Source organism: Oncorhynchus clarkii, chromosome 29, assembly GCF_045791955.1.
Source record: "Oncorhynchus clarkii lewisi isolate Uvic-CL-2024 chromosome 29, UVic_Ocla_1.0, whole genome shotgun sequence".
NCBI classification, from domain to species: domain Eukaryota; kingdom Metazoa; phylum Chordata; class Actinopteri; order Salmoniformes; family Salmonidae; genus Oncorhynchus; species Oncorhynchus clarkii.
Genome location: NC_092175.1, coordinates 35,261,954 through 35,276,307, shown reverse-complemented (window position 1 = coordinate 35,276,307; position 14,354 = coordinate 35,261,954). Strand labels below are relative to the sequence as shown.

The 14,354-nt window shown below is 44.3% G+C and overlaps 1 protein-coding gene across 1 annotated transcript in view; it reads left to right on the top strand.

Annotated features, from left to right (window-relative positions):
* Positions 1 to 14,354, top strand: part of LOC139388428 (mitogen-activated protein kinase kinase kinase kinase 2-like) — a 31,745-nt gene that overhangs the window by 4,302 nt on the left and 13,089 nt on the right. Inside the window, exons 6-20 of the mRNA XM_071135083.1 lie at positions 497 to 544; positions 768 to 810; positions 947 to 1,019; positions 1,109 to 1,240; positions 1,409 to 1,471; positions 3,164 to 3,245; positions 3,398 to 3,508; positions 3,658 to 3,736; positions 5,838 to 5,896; positions 6,009 to 6,055; positions 6,154 to 6,192; positions 6,701 to 6,734; positions 6,826 to 7,039; positions 7,219 to 7,325; positions 7,425 to 7,466. Coding sequence (XP_070991184.1) covers positions 497 to 544; positions 768 to 810; positions 947 to 1,019; positions 1,109 to 1,240; positions 1,409 to 1,471; positions 3,164 to 3,245; positions 3,398 to 3,508; positions 3,658 to 3,736; positions 5,838 to 5,896; positions 6,009 to 6,055; positions 6,154 to 6,192; positions 6,701 to 6,734; positions 6,826 to 7,039; positions 7,219 to 7,325; positions 7,425 to 7,466 — 1,173 coding nt within the window. The remainder of the gene's footprint in view (positions 1 to 496; positions 545 to 767; positions 811 to 946; positions 1,020 to 1,108; positions 1,241 to 1,408; positions 1,472 to 3,163; positions 3,246 to 3,397; positions 3,509 to 3,657; positions 3,737 to 5,837; positions 5,897 to 6,008; positions 6,056 to 6,153; positions 6,193 to 6,700; positions 6,735 to 6,825; positions 7,040 to 7,218; positions 7,326 to 7,424; positions 7,467 to 14,354) is intronic.

The following is a 14,354-nucleotide window of genomic DNA, read 5'->3' as shown; positions in this document are numbered from 1 at the left end:
CTTAAATTACATTAAGCTGGCTTGCAAAGTGATTCCTATTGGAATCCAGCCTGAGTGGGGATATCCAATATTTTGAACTTTTATTCACATGCAACCTGCATTCAGAATGACTACCAGGGTTGAGAAGATTAAGGTATGAGACGACCTTAAACATCTTAACTGGAACAGATTGGAATAGTTTAGAAAAATGTATATTATATATTTGAGTAGCATGATATTCAATTAATCAATCAATGTGCATGCAAAAACATAGATATCGAAACAAACAATTCTAAAAACCAACCTGCAATAGAGCATGCTGGGAAATAGATTAATTATGGGTGTGGTTTTGGTTAAACTCTGGTTATTAACACCAACACTGAATGTATTTTACACCAGTGAGTGGTACTACCCCCCCCCCCCCCCCCCTTTAAATCAATGGTTCTTTATCAGGCAAGAATTCTCCAGAACATTCATTTTTTTCAGTGTGGTGTTATTGGGTTTTCTGTGTTTATAGGGACTGCATCACTTACACGAGACTGGGAAAATGCATAGAGATATAAAGGTAATGTATTGTTGGATATAAAACATGTAAACAGTTTACTCTACCCCTCATCTGAATTGAATCATTTTGGTCTGGCGTGTTGGAACTACTCCTTCATACTTACTGAAATCTAATATTTAAGTGTGTGTGTGTGTGTGTGTGTGTGTGTAATTGGAGCTGTGGGCGGTCCTCATGAGAGAGCATGAGACGGTGCACTCATTGTGTCACTGTGGGTTTTTCACAGGGAGCAAACGTTCTTCTGACAGAGCGAGGAGATGTCAAACTGGGTCAGTGACTGTCAACCACCCTCACACTGTCACTCACTCTCACACATCCTCTCTGCCTCTCCCATAGACGCACTCAAAAACAGATCTACTAAAATACTTTTTCTCCAACTCTCTCACGGCATCTTTTTTTCCCCAGCGGATTTTGGCGTTGCAGCTGAGATCAACGCCTCCGTTGCCAAGAGGAAGTCATTCATAGGCACGCCTTACTGGTGAGTGATCTAAGTTCGTCCATGGTACCAAAACAAGGCCATTGATCATGGTTTACCATAGTTATCCACGGGCAGCTTTGCTCTTTTAGGATGGCACCCGAGGTGGCAGCAGTGGAGAAGAAAGGTGGCTACAACCAGCTATGTGACATCTGGGCAGTGGGCATCACCGCTATCGAGCTGGCAGAGCTTCAGCCTCCCATGTTTGACCTGCACCCCATGAGGTGAGGGCACCGTTGCTGGGATGTCACCTCTCATTATTATCAGTATACAGATTCAATCTAGTTTCATCTATCCAGTCATATTAACAGATCAGATTTAGATCATTAACACTGCATCATGTTTCATCAACAGGTTAAGTACATACAATTTTTTTTGTTCTTTTTTCCCAGGGCCTTGATGATGATGTCAAAGAGCAGCTTCCAGCCACCCAAACTAAAGGACAAGGCCAAATGGTTTAAGTTATTTTATAGTTAAAATGTCATATGAGCTCCAGAACCGAAAGTACACTGCTAAAAAAAAATAAAGGGAACACTAAAATAACACATCCTAGATCTGAATGAATGAAATATTCTTATTAAATACTTTTTTCTTTACATAGTTGAATGTGCTGACAACAAAATCACACAAAATTATCAATGGAAATCAAATTTATCAACCTATGGAGGTCTGGATTTGGAGTCACACTCAAAATGAAAGTGGAAAACCACACTACAGGCTGATCCAACTTTGATGTAATGTCCTTAAAACAAGTCAAAATGAGGCTCAGTAGTGTGTGTGGCCTCCACGTGCCTGTATGACCCCCCCTACAACGCCTGGGCATGCTCCTGATGAGGTGGCGGATGGTCTCCTGAGGGATCTCCTCCCAGACCTGGACTAAAGCATCCGCCAACTCCTGGACAGTCTGTGGTGCAACGTGGCGTTGGTGGATGGAGCGAGACATGGCGTCCCAGATGTGCTCAATTGGATTCAGGTCTGGGGAACGGGCGGGCCAGTCCATTGCATCAATGCCTTCCTCTTGCAGGAACTGCTGACACACTCCAGCCACATGAGGTCTAGCATTGTCTTGCATTAGGAGGAACCCAGGGCCAACTGCACCAGCATATGGTCTCACAAGGGGTCTGAGGATCTCATCTCGGTACCTAATGGCAGTCAGGCTACCTCTGGCGAGCACATGGAGGGCTGTGCGGCCCCCCAAAGAAATGCCACCCCACACCATGACTGACCCACCACCAAACCGGTCATGCTGGAGGATGTTGCAGGCAGCAGAACGTTCTCCACGGCGTCTCCAGACTCTGTCACATGTGCTCAGTGTGAACCTGCTTTCATCTGTGAAGAGCACAGGGCGCCAGTGGCGAATTTGCCAATCTTGGTGTTCTCTGGCAAATGCCAAACGTCCTGCACGGTGTTGGGCTGTAAGCACAACCCCCACCTGTGGACATAGGGCCCTCATACCACCCTCATGGAGTCTGTTTCTGACCATTTGAGCAGACACATGCACGTTTGTGGCCTGCTGGAGGTCATTTTGCAGGGCTCTGGCAGTGCTCCTCTTGCTCCTCCTTGCACAAAGGCGGAGGTAGCGGTCCTGCTGCTGGGTTGTTGCCCTCCTACAGCCTCCTCCACGTCTCCTGATGTACTGGCCTGTCTCCTGGTAGCGCTTCCATGCTCTGGACACTACGCTGACAGACACAGCAAACCTTCTTGCCACAGCTCGCATTGATGTGTCATCCTGGATGAGCTGCACTACCTGAGCCACTTGTGTGGGTTGTAGACTCCGTCTCATGCTACCACTAGAGTGAAAGCACCGCCAGCATTCAAAAGTAACCAAAACATCAGCCAGGAAGCATAGGAACTGAGAAGTGGTCTGTGGTTATCACCTGCAGAACCACTCCTTTATTGGGGGTGTCTTGCTAATTGCCTATAATTTCCACCTGTTGTCTATTCCATTTGCACAACAGCAGGTGAAATGTATTGTCAATCAGTGTTGCTTCCTAAGTGGACAGTTTGATTTCACAGAAGTGTGATTTACTTGGAGTTGCATTGTGTTGTTTAATTGTTCCCTTTATTTTTTTGAGCAGTGTATATACTGTATGTTACTGTGAGTGTCTAGGAGTCCATGTGGTAATGACCAATAACTATCTGTTTAGGTCTGCAGACTTTCACAGCTTTGTGAAAATATCCCTCACCAAGAACCCTCGCAAGAGGCCCAGTTCGGAGAAACTGTTACAGGTACTACCTCAGAGTTCCATCCTTTTAGAGGAGCGCAACAAAATAGCATCAACGTTAATAAAAAAACTGGTGAATTCATGTCCCTAGTGGAAAAACTGTTCTGTAGTCCTTTGGGTGACAGACTCCCCACATTATCTACGTTTTCTCTTCAGCACCCCTTTGTGTGTCAGCTGCTGACCAGGACTCTGGCCATTGAACTGCTGGACATGGCCAGCAACCCTGTTCTGCAAACCACACACACTATGGATGAGAGTGATCTTGACGTGAGCATGTCCCCCTATCCTATCCTACCCTTTCCTGAAATGTATGCTTGGGCTCAACAATATATGATGTGGATTACTATACTACTAAGATGAATATGTCACTAATGATCTGTATGTGCTGTGTATGTTGTTGTTGTGTGGGTTTGCAGACATGCAGTGCATTCCCTGATCAGATCCATTCCTTAGCGAAACACCTGCCGGTCCAAAGGACTCCGTCTGAGGAGCAGTGTGAGTAACTACAGATGTAGGATCTTAATTTGATCACCCTGTTCCAGAAACATGGAGTGTATTTGAGGTTCATAAAGGCTTCTGAAGTTTGTAATTTGCACTTAGAAATTTCAGAATTGATTTTCCCTCATGAAAAATGTATCAACCTCTACAAACATGTATATTTAATTATATTCCACATAATAACTAACATCCTGTTGCTGCAGGATTTTTTTCCTGAAGTAGCAAACTCACCTACTCAAATTAAGATACGGCATCTGTATAGCCTCTCAGATCCTTAGCCTCTCAGATCCTTGCCCTCTAAGCACAGCTCCTCAAGGACTCTGTTACTGATGAGCCATTGTTATGGCCAATGTAGCATTACATTACAGCATCCAGGGGCAAGCAGCCAAGGTCAGTAGGACACGAGGGGATAGTCACTGGTATCTATTCACAGAAAATGAAAGAGCGTAGTGTGAGAACAAGTGTGTTTTTGTTTACTGGTATCTCATATCATTGTCATAACAAAAATATATGATTATGATGATGATAATGATGATTATCAACTACAGAGTTTATTTCATAAACTCAGCAAAAATAGAAACCTTCTCTCACTGTCAACTGTTTATTTTCAGCAAACTTAACATTTGTAAATATTTGTATGAACATAACAAGATTCAACAACAGAGACATAAACTGAACAAGTTCCACAGACATGTGACTAACAGAAATGGAATAATGTGTTCCTGAACAAAGGGGGGTCAAAACCAAAAGTAACAGGCAGTATCTGGTGTGGCCACCAGCTGCATTAAGTACTGCAATGCATCTCCTCCTAATGGACTGCACCAGATTTGCCAGTTCTTGCTGGGAGATGTTCCACCAAGGCACCTGCAAGTTCCCAGTCATTTCTGGGGGGGAATGGCCCTAGCCCTCACCCTCTGATCCAACAGGTCCCAGACTTGGTCAATGGGATTGAGATCCGGGCACTTCGCTGGCCATGGCAGAATACTGGAATTCCTGTCTTGCAGGAAATCACGCCCAGAACGAGCAGTATGGCTGGTGGCATTGTCATGCTGGAGGGTCATGTCAGGATGAGCCTGCAGGAAGGGTACCACATGAGGGAGGGGGATGTCTTCCCTGTAACGCACAGCGTTGAGATTGCCTGCAATGACAACAAGCTCAGTCTGATGATGCTGTGACACACTGCCCCAGACCATGACGGGCCCTCCACCTCCAGATCCTGCTCCAGAATACAGGCCTTGGTGTAACGCTCATTCCTTTGAAGATAAATGCGAATCTGACCATCACCCCTGGTGAGACAAAACCGCGACTCGTCAGCGAAGAGCACTTTTTGCCAATCCTGTCTGGTCCAGCAATGGTGGGTTTGTGCCCATAGGCGACGTTGTTGCCAGTGATGTCTGGTGAGGACCTGCCTTACAACAGGCCTACAAGGCCTCAGTCCAGCCTCTCAGCCTATTGTGAACAGTCTGAGCACTGATGGAGGGATTGTGCATTCCTGGTGTAACTCGGGCAGTTGTTGTTGCCATCCTGTACCTGTGCCACAGGTGTGATGTTCGGGTGTACCGATCCTGTGCAGGTGTTGTTACACATGGTCTGCCACTGCGAGGACGATCAGCTGTCCGTCCTGTCTCCCTGTAGCGCTGTCTTATATGCGTCTCACAGTACAGACATTGCAGTTTATTGCCCTGGCCACATCTGCAGTCCTCATGCTTCCTTGCAGCATGCCTAACGCACATTCACGCAGATGAGCAGGGACCCTGAGCATCTTTCTTTTGGTGTTTTTCATTGTCAGTAGAAAGGCCTCTTTAGTGTCCTACATTTTCATAACTGTGACTTTAATTGCCTACCGTCTGTAAGCTGTTAGTGTCTTAACGACCGTTCCACAGGTGCATGTTCATTAATTGTTTATGGTTCACTGAACAAGCATGGGAAACAGTGTTTGAACCCTTTACAATGAAGATCTGTGAAGTTATTTGGATTTTTCAGAATTATGTTTGAAAGACAGGGTCCTGAAAAAGGCACGTTTCTTTTATAAATTTTTTTTGCTGAGTTTATTTAAAGGTGCTATTCTGGATCATAATTGTATATGTGTGTTTTCCAGTTGATCTGCTGAAATTTGGGCCTCCCATGAGGAAGGAGACTGAGCTCTCTCCTGACCTGGTGAGGATTATCTGTGTCTAACCTCTATGTTCCACAAACAGCAGGTTGAACATAGAAAAACTATTTATTTATTTGTCAAATTGTCAGTGCATGAACATATTTTCCCCAACAGGGATCATATGACGAATGGAGCATTACAGGAGATGAGAAGAACTCACCGTAAGCTATTATTTCTCACACTTCCTATGTGACATCAGCCGTAATAAATCACAAATGAAAGCAACAATAACTGAATCTACTCTACATTTGAGGTGCAGAAGTCTACTGGAGTGTGTTGAGGAAGCGTTACTTGAAAGGTGAGGCTATAAGACATTCCATATACATCTCTTTTATAGCACTTACCTACCTACTGTATTGTGTCTGGAAGGTAAAACAACCTTACCTACCTACTGTATTGTGTCTGGAAGGTAAAACAACCGTACCTACCTACTGTATTGTGTCTGGAAGGTAAAACTACCGTACCTACCTACTGTATTGTGTCTGGAAGGTAAAACAACCGTACCTACCTACTGTATTGTGTCTGGAAGGTAAAACAACCGTACCTACCTACTGTATTGTGTCTGGAAGGTAAAACAACCGTACCTACCTACTGTATTGTGTCTGGAAGGTAAAATAACCTTACCTACCTACTGTATTGTGTCTGGAAGGCAATAACACACCGAAGGAAAAAAAGAACAAAATATAATTTCCATTACAAACAAACAAACAAACATACCAAGTAAAATAATACTGCACGTTCACACCACTAGACATTTTTAATTCCCATAACATAGTATATTTGTGTCTGTTTGATATCCCTTGCAGGAGGTTAACCATAAAGAGAGCGCCCTCTGCTGAGGTGAGCGAGAACTACAGACTATCATCAGCCTCTCAGGCACTCAACAATGTTTTTTTGGAACCACACCAGTGTCTGTGTTCATCTGTTGCAGCACTCTCCTGAAGATGAGGATATGGATAAAAGTGGTACCGTGAAGCGGAGTGGGGTCCTCAGCCCTGCCTTAAGGCATACCATCTCCCCATCCACTGACTCGACTCCTCCCACTGTCACACCTTCAGTCGCAGACTCCGCCCTGGCTGAACCCTCTCTCTTCAACTCCACTATCTTCTCAGACCTCTCACTTTCCTCCAACTGCTCGTTTGAAGGTACAGCACCGCACACGACACACCCAGGAACGCTAAAACAATCTATGACATCATCGCGTAACAAGTAGTGAAATCAACTGCTTGTCATGTATACTATCTGCATGACCAATTTAAGAACGGTCTCAAACCCATAATCCTGAGACGCTATGCCGCACTGATGGGTCTGTGTGTTCCTGCAGAGGGCAGTGAGTCAAAGGGACGTTGGCCGGGAGAGACATCCTACATGGCCCTGGGGCCCCCACTGTCTCCAGAATGGAGCACACTGAGGAGGAGAACGGAGGACTCGGTGAGACACCATCAACAAGTCACTGACAGCACTTTTCAATTCCTATTTTGTGCACACATGATGACAGATGATCTATCGTGGAATTTGTTTCTCCTTCAGAGAGGTGATTGCCATGGACTTCCACCCACGCCCAAAGTCCATGTAAGTCAAGATGTCTGGATATACAGCCACCAAAAAATAAAATACGTGTTTAGTTTTAATGTCATGTGCAAAAGTACAGTGAAACGCCTTTCTTGCAAACTCAAAACCCCAAAATGCAATAATCAATAACAATTTAATACTAGGAAAAAACACGAGACATAAGAACACAATAAGTAAGTAAGCATATTATATACAGGGTCAGTTCCATATTTACAATGTGGAGGGATGGAGGTAGATATGTATAGGGGTAAGCATACTATATACAGGGTCAGTTCCATATTTACAATGTGCAGGGATACTGGAGTGATGGAGGTAGATATGTATAGGGGTACGGTGACTATATACAGGGTCAGTAGGAGGTAGATATGTATAGGGGTAAGCATACTATATACAGGGTCAGTTCCAATACCATATTTAAAATGTGCAGGGATCCTGGACCTAATATTGTGTACAATATGTTTTTTGTAGTGATTCATATGTTGATGATGTAAAGAATATTTACTGGTATTAATGAGGAGCAACTAGACGTTGCACTTGATACATTTATAAAATTGCTTATTCCAGTTACTAATAAACACGTACCCATTAAGACAATAACTAAAAATGGTTAAATCTCCTTTTTTAATTTATTTAATTTCACCTTTATTTAACCAGGTAGGCTAGTTGAGAACAAGTTCTCATTTGCAACTGCGATCTGGCCAAGATAAAGCACAGCAATTCGACACATACAACAACAGTTACACATGGAATTAACAAAACATACATTCAATAATACTGTAGAAAAAAATAAAACAAAAAGTCTAAATACAGTGAGTGCAAATGAGGTAATATGAGGGAGTTAAGGCAATAAATAGGCCATGGTGGCGAAGTAATTACAATATAGCAATAAACACTGGAATAGTAGATGTGCAGAAGATGAATGTGCATGTAGAGATACTGGGGTGCAAAGGAGCAAGATAAATAAATATAGTATGGGGATGGGCTATTTATAGATGGGCTATGTACAGATGCAGTGATCTGTGAGCTGCTCTGATAGCTGGTGCTTAAAGCTAGTGAGGGAGATATGAGTCTCCAGCTTCAGTGATTTTTGCAGTTTGTTCCAGTCATTGGCAGCAGAGAACTGGAAGGAAAGGCGACCAAAGGAGGAATTGGCTTTGGGGGTGAACAGTGAGCGTGCTACGAGTGGGTGCTGCTATGGTGACCAGTGAGCTGAGACGAGGCGGGGCTTTACCTAGCAGAGACTTGTAGATGACCTGTAGCCAGTGGGTTTGGCAACGAGTATGAAGCGAGGGTCAACCAACGAGAGCGTACAGGTCGCAGTGGTGGGTAGTGTATGGGGCTTTGGTGACAAAAATGGATGGCACTGTGATAGACTGCATCCAATTTGTTGAGTAAAGTGTTGGAAGCTATTTTATAGATGACCTCGCCGAAGTCGAGGATCGGTAGGATGGTCGGTTTTACGAGGGTATATTTGGCAGCATAAGTGAAGGATGCTTTGTTGCGATATAGGAAGCCGATTCTAGATTTAATTTTGGATTGGAGATGCTTAATGTGAGTCTGGAAGGAGAGTTTACAGTCAGACACCTAGGTATTTGTAGTTGTCCACGTATTCTAAGTCAGAGCCGTCCAGAGTATTGATGCTGGATGAGCGTGCAGGTGCGGGAAGTGATCGATTGAATAGCATGCATTTAGTTTTACTTGCATTTAAGAGCAGTTGGAGGCCATGGAAGGAGAGTTGTATGGCATTGAAGCTCGTCTGGAGGTTAGTTAACACAGTGTCCAAAGAGGGGCCAGAAGTTTACAAGATGGTGTCGTCTGCGTAGAGGTGGATCAGAGAATCACCAGCAGCAAGAGCAGTTTCATCATCGACGCATACAGAGAAAAGAGTCGGCCTGAGAATTAAACCCTCTGGCACCCCCAGAGAGACTGCCAGAGGTCCGGACAACAGGCCCTCCGATTTGACACACTGAACTCTATCAGAGAAGTAGTTGGTAAACCAGGCGAGGCAATCATTTGAGAAACCAAGGCTGTCGAGTCTGCCAATAAGAATGTGGTCATTGACAGAGTCGAAAGCCTTGGCCAGATCAATGAATACGGCTGCACAGTAATGTCTCTTATCGATTATGATATCGTTTTGGACCTTGAGCATGGCTGAGGTGCACCCATGACCAGCTCTGAAACCAGATTGCATAGCGGAGAAGGTACGGTGGGATTCGAAATGGTCGGTAATCTGTTTGTTAACTTGGCTCTCAAAGACCTTAAAGACAGGGTAGGATAGATATAGGTTTGTAGCAGTTTGGGTCTAGAGTGTCACCCCCTTTGAAGAGGGGGATGACCTCGGCAGCTTTCCAATCTTTGGGAATCTCAGACGGTACAAAAGAGAGGTTGAATAGGCTAGTATAGGGGTTGCAACAATTTCAGCAGATCATTTTAGAAAAGAGGGTCTAGATTGTCTAGCCCAGCTGATTTGTAGGGGTCCAGATTTTGCAGCTCTTTCAGAACATCAGCTATCTGGATTTGGGTGAAGGAGATATGGTGGGGGCTTGGGCGGGTTAGGGGTAGCCAGGTGGAAAGCATGGCCAACCGTAGAGAAATGCTTATTGAAATGCTCAATTATAGTCGATTTATTTGGTGGAAACAGTGTTTCCTATCTTCAGAGCAGTGGGCAGCTGGGAGAGGTGCTCTTATTCTCCATGGACTTTACAGTGTCCCAGAACTTTTTTGAGTTTGTACTACAGGATGCACATTTCTGTTTGAAAAAGCTAGCCTTAGGAAAGCTAACTGCCTGTGTATATTTGTTCCTAACTTCCCTGAAAAGTTGCATATCACGGGGGCTGTTCGATGCTAATGCAGAACGCCACAGGGTGTTTTTGTGCTGGTCAAGGGCAGACAGGTCTGGAGTGAACCAAGGACTATATCTATTCCTAGTTCTACATTTTTTTGAATGGAGCATGCTTATTTAAGATGGTGACGAAAGAACTTTTAAAGAAATTACCAGGCATCCTCTACTGACGGGATGAGGTCAATGTCATTCCAGGATACCCTGGCCAGGTCGAATAGAAAGGCCTGCTCGCAGAAGTGTTTTAGGGAGCGTTTGACAGTGATGAGGGGTGGTCGTTTGATCGCAGGCCCATTACGGATGCAGGCAATGAGGCAGTGATCGCTGAGATCTTGATTGCAAACAGCAGAGGTGTATTTGGAGGGCGAGTTAGTTAGGAGGATATCTGTGAGGGTGCCCATGTTTATGGATTTGGGGTTGTACCTGGTAGGTTCATTGATAATTTGTTTGAGATTGAGGGAATCAAGCTTAGATTGTAGGTTGGCCGGGGTGTTAAGCATGTCCCAGTTTAGGTCACCTAACAGCACAAGCTCTGAAGGTAGATGGGGGGGCAATCAATTCACATATGGTGTCGAGGGCACAGCTGGGGGCTGAGGGTGGTCTATAGCAAGCGGCCACGGTGAGAGAGTTGTTTCTGGAAAGGTTAATTTTTAGAAGTAGAAGCTCGAATTGTTTGGGTACAGACCTGGATAGTAATACAGAACTCCGCAGACTATATTTGCAGTAGATTGCAACACCGCCCCCTTTGGCAGTTCTATCTTGGTGGAAAATGTTATAGTTAGGGATGGAGATTTCAGGGTTTTTGGTGGTTTTCCTAAGCCAGGATTCAGACACGGCTAAGACATCCGGGTTGGCAGAGTGCTAAAAGAGTGAGTAAAACAAACTTAGGGAGTAGGCTTCTAATGTTAACATGCATGAAACCAAGGCTTTTACTGTTACACAAGTCAACAAATGAGAGCACCTGGGGAGTGGGAGTGGAGCTAGGCACTGCAGGACCCGGATTAACCTCTACATCACCAGAGGAACAGAGGAGAAGTAGGATAAGGGTACGGCTAAGGGCTATACGAATTGGCCGTCTAGCACGTTCGGAACAGAGTAAAAGGAGCAGGTTTCTGGGCACTATAGCATATATTCAAGGCAGAGTGTATAGACAAAGGTAAAGTAGGATGTGAGTACATTGGAGGTACACCTAGGCTTTTAAAAAATATATATTTAACCTTTATTTAACCAGGTAGGCAAGTTGAGAACAAGTTCTCATTTACAGTTGCGACCTGGCCAAGATAAAGCAAAGCAGTTCGACACATACAACGACACAGTTACACACGGAGTAAAACAAACATACAGTCAATAATACAGTATAAACAAGTCTATATACGATGTGAGCAAGTGAGGTGAGATAAGGGAGGTAAAGGCAAAAAAAGGCCATGGTGGCAAAGTAAATACAATATAGCAAGTAAAACACTGGAATGGTAGATTTGCAATGGAAGAATGTGCAAAGTAGAAATAAAAATAATGGGGTGCAAAGGAAAAATGCCAAATAAATTAATTAATTAAATACAGTAGGGAAAGAGGTAGTTGTTTGGGCTGAATTATAGGTGGGCTATGTACAGGTGCAGTAATCTGTGAGCTGCTCTGACAGTTGGTGCTTAAAGCTAGTGAGGGAGATGTGTTTCCAGTTTCAGAGATTTTTGTAGTTCGTTCCAGTCATTGGCAGCAGAGAACTGGAAGGAGAGGCGGCCAAAGAAAGAATTGGTTTTGGGGGTGACTAGAGAGATATACCTGCTGGAGCGTGTGCTACAGGTGGGAGATGCTATGGTGACCAGCGAGCTGAGATAAGGGGGGACTTTACCTAGCAGGGTCTTGTAGATGACATGGAGCCAGTGGGTTTGGCGACGAGTATGAAGCGAGGGCCAGCCAACGAGAGCGTACAGGTCGCAATGGTGGGTAGTATATGGGGCTTTGGTGACAAAACGGATTGCACTGTGATAGACTGCATCCAATTTGTTGAGTAGGGTATTGGAGACTATTTTGTAAATGACATTGCCAAAGTCGAGGATTGGTAGGATGGTCAGTTTTACAAGGGTATGTTTGGCAGCATGAGTGAAGGATGCTTTGTTGCGAAATAGGAAGCCAATTCTAGATTTTACTTTGGATTGGAGATGTTTGATATGGGTCTGGAAGGAGAGTTTACAGTCTAACCAGACACCTAAGTATTTGTAGTTGTCCACGTATTCAGAGTATTCAGTAAGTCAGAGCCGTCCAGAGTAGTGATGTTGGACAGGCGGGTAGGTGCAGGTAGCGATCGGTAGAAGAGCATGCATTTAGTTTTACTTGTATTTTTGAGCAATTGGAGGCCACGGAAGGAGAGTTGTATGGCATTGAAGCTTGCCTGGAGGGTTGTTAACACAGGGTCCAAAGAAGGGCCAGAAGTATACAGAATAGTGTCATCTGCGTAGAGGTGGATCAGAGACTCACCAGCAGCAAGAGCGACCTCATTGATGTATACAGAGAAGAGAGTCGGTCCAAGAATTTAACCCTGTGGCACCCCCATAGAGACTGCCAGAGGTCCAGACAGCAGACCCTCCGATTTGACACACTGAACTCTATCAGAGAAGTAGTTGGTGAACCAGGCGAGGCAATCATTTGAGAAACCAAGGCTGTCGAGTCTGCCGATGAGGATGTGGTGATTGACAGAGTCGAAAGCCTTGGCCAGATCAATGAATACGGCTGCACAGTAATGTTTCTTATCGATGGCGGTTAAGATATCGTTTAGGACCTTGAGCGTGGCTGAGGTGCACCCATGACCAGCTCTGAAACCAGATTGCATAGCAGAGAAGGTATGGTGAGATTCAAAATGGTCGGTAATCTGTTTGTTGACTTGGCTTTCGAAGACATTTAGAAAGGCATGGTAGGATAGATATAGGTCTGTAGCAGTTTGGGTCAAGAGTGTGTCCCCCTTTGAAGAGGGGGATGACCGCAGCTGCTTTCCAATCTTTGGGAATCTCAGACGACACGAAAGAGAGGTTGAACAGGCTAGTAATAGGGGTGGCAACAATTTCGGCAGATAATTTTAGAAAGAAAGGGTCCAGATTGTCTAGCCCCGCTGATTTGTAGGGGTCCAGATTTTGCAGCTCTTTCAGAACATCAGCTGAACGGATTTGGGAGAAGGAGAAATGGGAAGGCTTGGGCGAGTTGCTGTGGGGGGTGCAGTGCTGTTGACCGGGGTAGGAGTAGCCAGGTGGAAAGCATGGCCAGCCGTAGAAAAATGCTTTTTGAAATTCTCAATTATGGTGGATTAATCAGAGGTGACAGTGTTTCCTATCTTCAGTGCAGTGGGCACTGAGTAATGATGAGAGAAATCAAGTCTCTAGAGACGTTTAAACTAGGTGATGTCATCGCATGTGTAGGAGGTGGAAAAACACGGTTGGTTCAGACATATTGAGCAGGGATTGATGAGGAACTGAAAAATTGTATGGTTAAGAGGGATGAGGCAAATGGTAGGGCAAATAAGTCTGGCAGCCCAACTGATTGGCAAACTAACAAATTAATAAATCACGTGACTAAGCTAAACAAAAATAATCTATACAATGATAAATTATATAAAGAATGATAGTAAAAAGCTTTGGAGCACCTTACATTACATTTTTGGGGAAAAAGCCAACTCGGCTCCATCATTCCTTGAATCAAATGGCTCATTTATCACAAGAACCACTGATATTGTCAACTACTTTAATTACCTTTTCATTGGCAAGATAAGCAATCTTAGGGATGACATGCCAGCAAAAAGCCCTAACACTACATGTCCAAGTATATCTGACCAAATTATGAAAGACAAGAATTGTACTTTGAATTAAAGTCAGTGTGGAAGAGGTGAAGAAATTATTGTCTATCAACATTGACAAGCCACTGGGGTCTGACAATCTGGATGGAAAATTACTGAGGATAATAGTGGACAATATTGCCACTCCTATTTGCCACATCTTCAATTTACCCCCTTTTACTGGCTCAAGAAACTGACCAATCAGCCTGTTACCAACCCTTAGTAAACT